This window comes from Chrysochloris asiatica, unplaced genomic scaffold (assembly GCF_000296735.1).
Source record: "Chrysochloris asiatica unplaced genomic scaffold, ChrAsi1.0 scaffold00119, whole genome shotgun sequence".
In the NCBI taxonomy this organism is placed as follows: Eukaryota; Metazoa; Chordata; class Mammalia; order Afrosoricida; family Chrysochloridae; genus Chrysochloris; species Chrysochloris asiatica.
The window spans coordinates 4,557,633-4,570,972 of record NW_006408637.1 but is presented as its reverse complement, the minus strand read 5'-3'; the positions used below and the strand labels follow the sequence as shown (position 1 = coordinate 4,570,972).

Below are 13,340 nucleotides of genomic sequence, written 5' to 3'. Positions count from 1 at the left end.
CATACTGAAGGCTGTGTTCTTTGATCTTCATCAGTAAATATTTTTAAGTCCTCTTCACTTTCAGCAAGCAAGGTTATATCATCTGCATATTGCAGGTTGTTAATGAGTCTTCCTCCAATCCCGATGCCACATTTTTCTTCATATAATCCAGCTTCTTGGATTATGTGCTCAGCATACAGGTTGAATAAGTATGGTGAAAGAATACAACCCTGTTGCACACCTTTCTTAATTTTAAACCATTCAAGTGTTCCCATGTTCTGTTCGAAAAACTGCCTCTTGGTCCAGGTACAGATTTCTCATGAGCAAAATTAAATGTTCTGGAATACTCATACTTCTCATTGTTGTCCAGAGCTTGTCATGAGTGAGTTATATATATTCTTCCCAGTCGCATTCTCTGTAACTCCCACCAAATGGCTCTTCCTGAAGGGACTGGGCAAGCATATGATTCAGCTGTGAATTGACTGTTAACAGGGTTAATTGTGATTTTGTAAAAATTTGGAATTCTAACATGGGCATAAAATGAGCCATTTCAGAAGCAGGATGGAGGAAAACACACTACCATCAAAGGAAAGCCAGGAGTAAAGCCCATCCTTTGGACCTCAAGATCCCTGTGCACTGAACCTCCTCAACCTAGGGACAGAAAGCTGAGACACCAGAGGAGTAGCAAAGGAGCAGCAACACCAGACGGAAGCAAGAGCTAGAGCACAAAATCATTTGTATTACTATTTTGTTTGGTTATAAAATAAAGCTTAGCATAAATATTCCTGAAGTACACACCTGAGCCCATGGACAATGACCTAGCCACGGAGGTCTAGAGCTGAGAGTAAAGTGCCCAGCTGATATGAAGTGGAGGGAGATGCACAAGAACGTCCAAACTTGCAGATAGTACCCACTTGATCTAGCTTCGATGGCTTGACGCCCAGAACTTGACTAGAGGAAGATACAGAAATCTGGTGAAGCAAGTGTAAATTGCTACAATTTCACAAGCTTGACCTATACTTATGGATGTAGTAGCTCAAAATGCAACCAACTGAGAGGGAAGGAATCTTCACATCAAGGATCAAGCCTATCCCCTCAGTATACAGGGTTGATAGGGACTGGCAAATTAGACATTGGCTACCTAAAATGGGGAGTGAGGGGTGGGTCTATAAAGGCACAAAAGTGGCTGGCTTACAATTTTTCAAGGGGGACGTGAGTTTCAGAGTGTACCCGGAAAGGTAGAATCCCCACTAAATAGCTTTAATTTTGTCTAGATGGGGATAGGATTCTTTTGATTCAATAGTGAGTAATTGGTATCATGACTAATTGTGATTGTCACAACTGTGAATGTATTAGTTTTGTAACATAAAGGGGGGAGTGGAAAGATTTTAAATTCCAGGAACAGATGATCCTAAGACTATCTAGAGAGAAGAGCATGAGCAGAACATAGGATCTTAACCAGAGAAGCAGTGATACCACAGATGAAGGCAGAGGCGATGGCATAAAGCAACTGAGGACTCTAGACTCATGGAAGGAGAAAGGTCAAGTGCTGGCGGCCAAGAGACTGGCTTGCAGAATGTGCCTTTTGGTTGATTATATACTCCTGAGTGTTTTTGTGTACATCAAAACAACAACAACAAAAATAAACCAGAAGGAATCGAATAAAATACTGTAAAATGAAAAAAAAAATTTACTGGTCAATCATTCAAAATCAAAAGAGCAATATACACCTAAGGACAGGGGATGGGAAGGAGGATGGAATGGAACTAGGAACCACAGGGAGAAAAAGGGATAATTGTTGTTTCATGGAGGGGATTGCAATCATTGAGATGAAACAAAGTATGTGATTTGTTGAACATAAAACTAATGATCTTGGCTATAAACCTTCACTAAATTCACAAGAAAAAGTTAAGGGGTAAAAAAAAAAGGAGAAAGATTGAAGGAAGCCAAGACTATGGCCTTCAATGACCTTTCAGGTCTGGAATGGAACTCACCTTCATGGTCCAATTTTCAGCAAAGCAGCAGAGAGGTATATAGAGGGGTCAACAACACCTAGTTAGAGGTGATCAGAAAGAGGGTAGAAGGAAATAGAAACACAGGGAGGAAATATTTGGATCACTGTTGTTACATAGAGGAGATTGCACTCACTGACATGAAACAAAGTGTATGTCTTACTGAATGATGTAAAACTGATGATCTTCTCTGTAAACATTCACTCAATTCACAATAAAAAGTTTCAAAAAAAGAGAATATTCCTAAAGAACAAAAAGCTAAAACAGACTATTAAACTATCACATTAAAACAGTAATTTCTTTGTAAAATTTCAAATGTTATTGAACTCAAGAGTATAATAAAGATTCAAGTACTACATTTATAACAATTTTGCATTCAATAGCAAATCATTCTGCTTAGGTCTTAGCTGTTTCAATGGAAACAGAGGAATTCAAGAGGTATATACAAGGATGAAATAAAAATTGTCTGCACTCTGGTTATATTAAAATGCCATCCACATTCACAGGTGATGACAACATTGAGTGGGCACATGAAATGCTTCTGTTGAATAAACAACTGACAGTGGATTATGTGATAAATCACTTGCAAATCAGCATGGCTCTGCCTATGAAAGAAGCCACGGGAGACTTGGATTTCAAAGAAGAGTATAAACAGAAGCATGGAGGAAGATGAAAGTCTCTTTTTAAAAAAAATCATTACTGGAGATGAGACATGGATGGATTCATCAACGTGAGCTTGAAGGTAAACGGCAGAGTATGAAATGGAAACATCCTCAATCTCTGAGCAACAAAAAAAAAACCAAGAGTCAACCATCAGCTGGAAAATTGATTCTTACAGTTTTCTGGGATCCTCAAGGGCCAGTATTTGAACACTATCAGGAAAAAGGTTGAACAATCAACAGTGCTCATTACAGTGAGACGCTCACTGAACAGCTGAAGCCTGAACTTCAGATTAAACACAGAGGACCTACCACTCCCCACCAGCATTGTGATCTCGCATGACAACGTCTGCACACATCTGCACACACTGTTGTCACTCTGCAAAGACTTCGTTTTGAGGTGTTAAAGCTTCCTCCCTATAGTCCTGATCTGGCTTCCCTGAAAGCAGCCCTTCGAGGATGAAGATTCACCTCTGATGAAAAAGTGAAGACAGAAGTGCATTCATGGCTTGCAGCTGTGCCTAAGACATTTTTTAATAAGGGAATATAAAAGGTTGTTGAAAAATGGACAAAGTGTATTGAAAAGCGAGGAGATTATGTTGAAAAGTGATGTATTTGTCTTTTTTTAAAGTAGATTAACCCCTACACTATCAGAGGTAGCGTAGTGGTTACGAATCGGGCTGTGAACCTTAACATCAGCAGTTCGAAACTACCAGCGGGGGAAAGATGAGGCTTTCTATTCCTGTCAAGATTTACAGCCTTGGAAACCCTGTATAGGGTCGCTATGTGTTGGAATTGACACTACGGCACTTAACAACAACAAAGTAGATTAAAATAAATTCTACAGCCAGAGTGTGGATAATTTTTGAGTAAACTTAGTACTTACCTCCCCCTCATACTTAGAATGAATACACACGAATTTCAAATAAAAAGATGAAGTTCTTTAAATTAATAAAACGGAAACTTTCAACATTATGGAATCTAAAGTGAAAAATTAATCGACTAATTCCTTCTATCTTTTATGCAAAATACCCTCAATTTTATGACTGATACCCTGTTTTCTCTTGCACATTCATTTGAAAATAAAGGTTTCATAATTTGACTTACTTCTGACTCTGAATCCTTAATAGAAGGCTGAGAAACTTTTGATGCATTCACATTGTCGCTTATTTCTATGCTTTCCCGAGACTGTGACGGTGACTCCGCTTCTTGGACGGGATGACATTCATCCCCTGACTCATCACTCTTTAATGGAGACAGATCAGTTGTCTTATTCTTCTCAGGCAGAGAGGTGGGAGAAGCACTCTCTCTACGGAACTGCTGCAATGTTGTTCTTGGACAAAAACTTCCAAGGTGTCCAGACCAACTAAAACAACTTAGAGTCCTCAGAGTAGATGGTGAGATGGTCCTTGTGAATCTGTTGGTCTTCAGAGACTGAGACTCTTCATCAGCATCCAGAGTTCTATCATCTGAAATTTGATCACTTGAGTTATACGCTATACTTGTATTAACTTGTTTCTTGTCATTGAGACAATCGGATTCGTTCTGATTGATCTCTTCATCTCTGACAGCACTTTCACATAAAGCCTGGCTACTCTCTTTCTTGGATACACCGTCAGCAAAATCTTGAGAATTGCAGAAAAACCTAAGGCAACAAAATGATAGATGAGTGTTTCAGAGGTTTCTCACAAGTTTTCTCTTCAAGATTCAAAATGTTTCAGTTTCTTTAAAAGAAAGGTACATGCTTTCATAAATAAAGGAAATACAGGTTTTAAGCTTCAAAGTTTAAATTTCGATCATGCCAACATTTACACATTTAATCATTATTCATACAATCAACAAGACCATCTAAAAGCGACTATCTATATACACATGTATTTGGAGCATACGTAGGAAAGTAAGCAAATCATGGTAGAAAATCATAGAAAACATTATTAAACGGAAGTATCAAAATGTGAGGCTAATGTTTCTCAACATATCCTCCATTCAGGTCTACACATTTGTGAAGGGGGTATTGGTGATTCAAATGTACCAACTGCTCCTTAGAAACCCTAGAAGGGTTCAGGAAAGTTAAATACCACGTGAAGGATCACTCAACTTGTAAGATGACAGAGCAGAATACTAATCCAGGGTTCTTTTCACTCCACATCACTAATGACTTGGAATTCCTCCTATCACCAGTACTAACACTATGACTCTAGGAACATTTCTTAACCTCTCAGAGGCTCAATCTCTTAACCCAGCTTCTCGTTTTATTTGCTCAGCATACAGGTTGAATAAGTATGGTGAAATAATACAATCCTGTCATACACCTTTCTTATTATTACTTTAAAGGAAGCTAAAGAAGAAAAGAAATACTCCTTGCCAGCATCTCTTAATGTACTCACTGAGCAATTTACTATTGATATATGTTAGAGGCAGTATTGGTAAGCTATAAAGCAGCTGGGTATAACCTGAAATTTGGAGATTTTATTAAGTTTATAGAATGGTTAAATGGGCACTCTTCCAGAGATACAAAATTGGTATTCATTCTAATTGTCTTCAAAGAGCAGTAAAGCATTAAGCAGCAAGATAGAAACTTTTCTCTTCCCAATGGAAAAATGGACTATCACTTCCTAAAATGTCCCCAACTGAGAGGAATAAGTTTTCCAGGACTTATTCGTCAGTAAATATTACCCTTGTTTCCCATATTTTACAAAAGTATCAACGCATGCCTGCCTCTAATGAGGTTGACTAGCAAGAAAATAAAAATGATCACTGAATTGTTACGTGAATAAACCAAAACCAGACTAAACCCATGGTCATCAATTTGATTCCAAATGACAGTGACCCCACTTGACAGAACAGAAGTGTGGCACAGGGTTTCCAAGGCAGTAATCTTTATGGGGGATTCTAGTGTGGTGCTGTAGGATAAGCACTGGACTGCTAACCACAAGGTTGGCAGTTCAAAACCACCAGCCACTCCTCGGAAGCCCTACAAAGAGTCGCTATGAGTTGGGCATTTAACAACAACAATCTTTATGGAAACAGATCGCAACATCTTTCTCTCATGGAACAGCTTCTACCTGCTGACCTTTTGGATAGTAGCTGAGCATTTAAACACTGTGTATCTGGGCTCCTTGTATTTTGAGTACTTCGTGGAAAAGACTGGATGGAAAAGAGTTTGAAATATCATCTGAAATGAGTCTCATTCATTCATTGTTCATTCATTCATGTCCATTTCAATCATCATGGTTAGACAAGGTTTAGGTGAAGACTACTCTATTCAGTTTGAAACACATGCACACAATCCATTTTATGCCTTTAAAAGGAATATTAGTGCTAGTAAATTATATTTTTCTTAGAAGTATTCCATCATGCCTAAATAATTTCTGACACTTAATATCCCTATCTCTGTCATGGCAGTAAAATAACTGTTATACTATGTTTATCATGTCAGGCACTGTTTTCGGCACTTTACTTACAGTAACTAAATTAAAGAACTCTAACACTGTTAGAACAGTTATCTCAGTTGTTTTTTCAATGAGGAAACTGAAACACCCAGGATTTAACTTGCCCAAGTTGAACATCTAATGAGTGGAAGGACAGGATTCAAATCTATACGGCATGACTCAAGTTCAAATTCTTAAGCGAGACAACAACAAGTGATCAAGCAACATCATGATAAATGGAGAAAATTTTGAACTTGTCAAGGATTTCACTTTAGTTGGATTTACCATCAACGCCCATGGTAATAGTAGTCAAAAAATCAAATGATGCATTGCATTGGGCAAATCTGCTGCAAAAGATCTATATAAAATGTTAAAGAGCAAAGATGCCACTTTGAGGACTAAGGTACACCTAAACCAAGCTATGGTATTTTCAATCGTCTCGTTTGCTTGCGAAATCTGGACAATGAATAAAGAAGATTGAAGAAGAATTGATATATTTGAATTATGGTGCTGGAGAAAAATAATGATTATACCATGGACAGAATAAACAAATGTACATTGGAAGAAGTACAACGAGAATACGCCTTAGAAACAAGAATGGAGAGATTTCACCTCATATACTTAAAATCTGTCATCAGCAGGGGCCAGTCTTAGCGAAAACATCATGCTTGGTAAAGGAGACAGTCAGTGGGAAAGAAAAAGACCCTCAGTGAGATGGAATGACAAGTGGATTTAATAATGGACTCAAACATAGCAAGGACTGTGAGGATGGCACAGGACTAGACAGTGTTTCATTCTGTTCTATGTATAGAGTCATGTGAGTCAGAAACAAGTTATACTGACCCTTCAATATCTTATCATTGCTCATCTGGACAATGTCTCAATGAGTTTTGCTCCACTTTGGGCTTCTCAAATCTATTCTTCAAATGGCACTCAAGAGTAGTGCATCTAAAACAACAATCTAATCAGAATCTTCCCCTGATTAAAATCCTCAAAGTATTTCTATCACATCTAAAATAAGACTCAAGCTTCTGAGCTTGACATACAAGTCTTCCGTGAACTAGTCACTAGCTTATTTCTGTTTCATCTTCATCCACCTTTACCCAATTTGCACTGTGGCAATAATAATAATGTTGTTGTTATTGTTATGTGCTGTGGAGTTGGTTCCGACTCATAGAGACCCTGTACAGGGAGGCTGTAAATCTTCATGGGAGCAGAAAGCCTCATCTTTCTCCTATGGAACAGCTGGTAGTTTCGAACTGCTGACCTTAAGGTTGGCAGCCCGACTCGTAACCACTACGCTACCAATAGCAATGATCAATCAGCAAGTAATGTTCCCCACACCCACGCATTTGGACAAACTGACTCTACAGAGAAAGTACTTGGCTACATTTATTGACTGGTTCACCCCCTAAAGTCACACCAAAACCACCGACATCCAGTCAATTCCAACTCTAAGTATACAGTACAACTGTTCCCTAGAGTTTTCCCAATGCTATAAATCTTTACGGGAACAGACAACTCTTTGTTACTTCTGCAGAGTGACTGGTGGGTATGAACTAGCAACCTTTCAGTTATCAGCCCAACTTATAACCCATTATGCCACAAGAATCCATTAGTTACTTAAACCTAAGTAGCAACTTAGGACTCTTACTCTCTCACCCTTTGCAACCACTTCCCCAGCATCAGATGCCTCTTTAATACCACAAACACCTTATCCATAAGTTTATCACTATACTATACTAAAATGTTTTGTTTATATAACTTCTTGGAAAGCTAGACTAGATTCTCGAATAGAGACTAGTCTTTCTCATTTTTATAACCATAGTACCTATTATACAGATCTCAATTAATAGTAAAACACCAAAAGGTGGAACCTGCCACAGTCATCTTGAGAGTAAACGAATGGCTTTAGAGACAATAAAACATTCATGTTGCAGAAACCTAACTGTGGCTCATCTTTTATTTATTTTTTCCAACCAGTGTACAACCCCAAGGAATCTCCTGCTTTCCAGGCTGTTGAAGCCACTTGGAGGTTGTGAGCCAAGGGGAGGAGGAGCTACATACAAGAACCCCACAATGGCAGGCATTGATTCAAATCTGCAAAGTCAACTCTGGCCAGCCCTGGACTGGCCTCATTAGGAGATGGGATTCAACTGGTGCAAGGGGTAGACAAAAAAAAAAAAGGGAAGAAATGGAGGTGGGTAATCTGTGTGGGCCCATAGAACATAGCATGGCATAATGAACTTTCTCAGGAGTCTATGAAGGTAGGAGGCGAGTAAGTGGCACAGCATACAACTAACTAGCAAAAAAAAGCCACTATATTTAATTTTCCTCTGTGTGGGCTGTTTTGTTTTTGTTTGGTTTCCATCTTCTTGCATCACATGACAGGAGAAAGCAACTGCAGCCATATAGCCAAGCCACAGCTGTACCCTCTAAAATCCCACAAATTTGGCAAGAGTCAATACCAGCAGCTATATACTAGAACAGTGATTATAAACAACTTTGCCTAAATCCACTCTGCATTGAACTGTATAAATAGTAAACAAAGAGGCTCATTTCCTGATGACATGCACAAGGAGCAATTGGTGAGTGCTTAAGAACACACTAACATATAATCATCAGCTTAATACAAATACACCACTATGCAAAAAAGCAGGAGAAAATTTCTGTTCACATGAAGAAACAAGACAGAGTAGCTCAAACAAATGACCAAGAGGCAGAGCTATGAAACCATTTTGAGGAAGAAGAGGCGCTAGAACTACCTGAAAAATAATTCAGGAGAACGATCCTGAACAAAAGGTCCGTAAAATAAGAACAAATTCAGAAAAGTGCTATAGGAACAACCTAACAAAATAGATACAGCATTGGAGATAAAGATCAGAAATCGACAAAACTGAATCAATGGAAGCCAGAGATAGAGAGCTTGAAGATAAACCTCTCAAAAAGACAGAAAAACATTAAGAAAAAATAATGAGAAAAAAAGAAATCTGAATAAAGATTCCTGAGAAACAACATAAAAGGGAATAGACTATGGGTGACTGAAATTCCAGAACAGAAAGAGACAAAGAAAATCACAGAAAAAATAGCTAAAATCTGATGGAAGAAAATTTCCCTAACATCATGAAAGATGAGATGATAAGCATTCAATAAAGTGAACAAATCCAAAACTGGATCTACCTAAAAGAAAATCACCAAGACATATGATAATCAAACTTCCCAAACCAAAGACAAGGAAAGAATCCTAAAAGCAGCTTGGAAACAATGAAAAAAAAAAAAAAGTTACATACAAAGAAAAATCAATAAGATTAAGTTCTCACTTCTCAGCAGAAACCATGCAGGAAAGAAAACAATGGGGAGACAACCGTCACTCAAATACAACAGCAAAATCAGAACACTTTCAGAAATTAAAGGAATTTGTAAACATCAAGCCAACTTTAGAAAAAATACTAAGGGGAGTCCTTTAGACTGATAACCAAAAACAGCAGACAACAACCAGAAACTGACATACACAGCAGCACCACCCAAAATTCAATCGAGACACAGAAGTATACAGAGTAAAACAAAATGACAAACTGAAAACAGGGAATCAAATATACCAACCTCTAGAGAAGAGCACTACAGACCAGAAAAGGACAGTACAGTTACAAAATACCAAATGGCTACAGAGTCAAGGAGATAAATAGATAAAAGACTGTTTTAATTTGGGGAAGAAATCAATAAACTACAGGGTAATATCAAAGAAACAATAAACCATCACATCAAATCAAGAAAAGGAAAATCCATCAGGATTCTGTAAACATTAAAACTACGGAAGAAACTGACAAGCAAAAGAACACACACTAAAAATGAACTCAGAGAACAAGCAAGATGGTGGATCATGTAGAAGTGCAATGAGGAGCTCCATCAGCAACAACACAGAATATTGGACCAAGCAAGCTCAGGGGAAGGTCCCAGAACTCTGAACCACATATAAAGGGATATTTAGAAGGTTGGAAGGCTTACAGCTAAGAGAATTTGTAGTAAAAGCAAGAAATCCAGGGCTTTCTAATCCAAGACACTCAGCTGCTCCTGGAGCTGCCATCTTGGGCGAGACCAAGTGGGGGAAGTATCAACGTAGCCACGGACGCCTGACAAAACTGTGGAGAAAAAGGTATGGACAATCTTTTTTTTTTTTTTTAAATTTGTTCATTGGTCTCTCGCTGGCTGCACACCTTCAATACAGGTGACTACAGGGGATGCCTGAGCGAGTAGACACCCCACGCCCAACTCCACTCCTGGAGGGTTCTACTATGCATGCCCACATATTGCCTCAAAATTTAAAGTGACAGTTGTCACTTAAAACCAAACTGCAGTGCAAAACGGCCACAGCCGGCCCCGAACTGTTTACAATTAGGAAAACGTCCAGAACGGAGATTGTGGAGCAGGACAGGGAGACTAAACAGGAAATAAACCGAAAAGTTACATCACAACAACCAACAGTGGCACCTTGAAATTTCTCAGGAAGAAGAGTGAAACGGGAAGCCCATCTCCTGATCACATTTACCTGGAGGCAATCAGAAGGCATAAAAAATACCAAAAATACACACCAATCAAAGTATTAAAGCCACAGCTAGCTCCTGAATATGCTAAAAAAGCAGGAGCAGATGACCATATCAGCACATGTCCAGAAACAAGATAAAGTGACTAGGGCAAAAGTGCTGGAAGTAGACATACACTCCATACTGGAAGATGGGCAGGCTTTGGAAAAATGCTGGAGAAGGAATTCAGAAAAATGATTATATAATGTATCAAAACACTTCACAATAGATTTGAGAAAAATAAGGAAGAAGTCAAGAAAGCACTATAGGAACAATCAAATAAGATAGACACAGCATTGGAAACAATTCAAAACCTACAGAAAGAGATCCAAATGATTAATAATAGAATATCAGAAATGGACAATACACAGAAAGGGCAAAGGAGTAGAATTGAAGAGACGGAAGCCAGAACTAGTGAGCTAGAAGATAAATCTCTCAACATTACTAAGATAGAAGAGCAAACACAAAAAAGGATAAAAAAATATCTGAAGTAGGCCTAAGATTCATGTTGGACAATATAAAGAGGAATAACGTAAGAATTATTGGCATTTCAGAACAGGAAGAATCATGCAACAAGTCCACAGACAAGAAAGTTGATGAGCTTCTGGAAGAAAATGTTTCTAACATCCTGAAAAGTGAGAAGATCAGCATTCAAGAAGCTCAATGAACCCCATGAAGGATAGACCCTAAAAGAAAATCACCAAGACATACAATAACAAAGCTCTCCAAATTCAAAGATAAGGACAGAATCCTGAAAGCAGCTAGGGAAAAGAGAAGTGTAACACACAAAGGCAAGCAAATCAGATTAAGCTTGGATCTCTCAACAGAAACCATGCAGGCAAGAAGGCAATGGGGAGACATGTGATGGTACAATCAAAACATTCCAGGATAAACAGAAGCTAAGAGATTTTGCCAAAGCCAACCCTGCTATGAAAAAGATCCTAAAGGAAGTTTTGTGGAATGAGAATCAATAAGAACAGACAACAACCAGAGAATGCCATACATGGCAGCATCACCCTGAACTCAATTGACAAACTGAAGAAGAGTCAAGAACAGAATAAAATGTTAAGAACAGAGGACCTGGGAGGTCAGTCTATGATCAAAATAATTATAATGTGAAAGAAGGTAAACAGAAAGGAACAGAGATTCAGGTGGTGAAAGGTCAGGTAGATTAAAATAGACTGAAGAGTTAATGGAATATAAGGTAACCACAACAGTGGGGCTAGGGTGGGGGGTTAAGTTCCAGTGTTGGGGAGGACCATACAAGAATGGGGAGGAGGTGGAAGAACAAGATAGATACGGAAACACTGAGACAGGTTTGCATGGCCCAAGTGGGACAGAAGTAAATAGTGATGCATGCTCAACCTTGGAACAACAAGGCTCTGTGATACAGGGATCGAGGCATTTGAAGAGGGGGAAATAATACTAAAATGCTTGACTTTCTTACGAATATTGCTTTCCCTTGCCTGCTATCGTAAAATAGATACTTGAGTGGGATAGAAAGGAATGTTGGGAAACACGATTACAGAAAAAATATAAGCCCATCTTCGTCCTATAACTGATTGGAATACCTAAAAGGGGTTCTAGAACTTGGCAAGTGAAACAGGCCTCTTGTAAAGCCTTTGCAGAGTATAGGACCTTAGGTGGAATCCTGAGTCCCATCCTGAACCTTACGAGGTGGGACATTCCCACTAGCAAGGACAAACAGAGCAGTCTAGAACAGTTAGAGCAACAGAAGATACATCTTCAAAGAAAGGTCATCAGGAAAAATCCAAAACAAAAATGTCAGCATGACTGGCCACTATAAGAATAAGCAAGTTGTTCACTGGGAAGCCATCAAGGCAAGCAATCAAGTTCCTTCTGGAAAACCTCCCTCCAATACTGAAACTCAAAGGGAATACTTAAGGCATGCAAGCTTGCTGGTGACCACATTGGTCTATTGGTGAGTGGAAGAGGGGAAAAGGCAGCAAGGAAGAAATGGGCTGAGTTCAACCACATGCCATAGACTCCCACTGACCTAGAGATGAGAGAGAGAAGAGGAAGGGCTGGTTGGTCCAAAGTGTGGTGAGACCTGGGGACATTTGAGCCCATGGATAAGGACATAGTCATAGACGGCTAGAACTGAGAGTGAAGCATCCAGCTGATAAGAAGTGAGGGGAGATGCACAAGAACACCCAAACTTGCACTCAGTACCCATTTGACCTAGCCTCAATGGTTTGATAATCAGAACTCGACTAGAGGAAGATTACAAAAAAAAATTTTTTTTTTATAAAGGAAACAAAGGTAAATTGCTACAATTTGATGAACCTGACCTATACACATGGAGGTAGTAACTCTAAATACCAACAGAGAGGAAGGAGTCTTCACATCAAGTATGAATGCTATCCCCTCTGTACACCAGGTAGATAGGGATGGGCAACTTAGACATTGGCTATGTAAAATGAGGGGGTGATAAAGGCACAAAGTGACTGGCTTACAAGGTTTTAAGAGGTAGTTTAGTTTAAGAGGGGTGGGGGGAGGAAGCGTCCCCACTGAATAGTTTTCATTTTGTCTAGAGATGTCATGTTTGGTAAGGCAGAGGGTCAGAGAAAAAGAGGAAGACCCCCAAAGAGATGGATTGGCCAAGTGGCAGCATCAATGGACTCAAGCATGGCAACAATAGTGATGTTGGCCCAGGAT

General features: G+C 39.0%; 1 protein-coding gene across 1 annotated transcript in view; it reads right to left on the bottom strand.

The window, feature by feature from the left end:
- EXO1 (exonuclease 1) overlaps window positions 1-13,340 on the bottom strand; it is an 84,833-nt gene that overhangs the window by 26,400 nt on the left and 45,093 nt on the right. Inside the window, exon 11 of the mRNA XM_006868583.1 lies at window positions 3,758-4,295. Coding sequence (XP_006868645.1) covers window positions 3,758-4,295 — 538 coding nt within the window. The remainder of the gene's footprint in view (window positions 1-3,757; window positions 4,296-13,340) is intronic.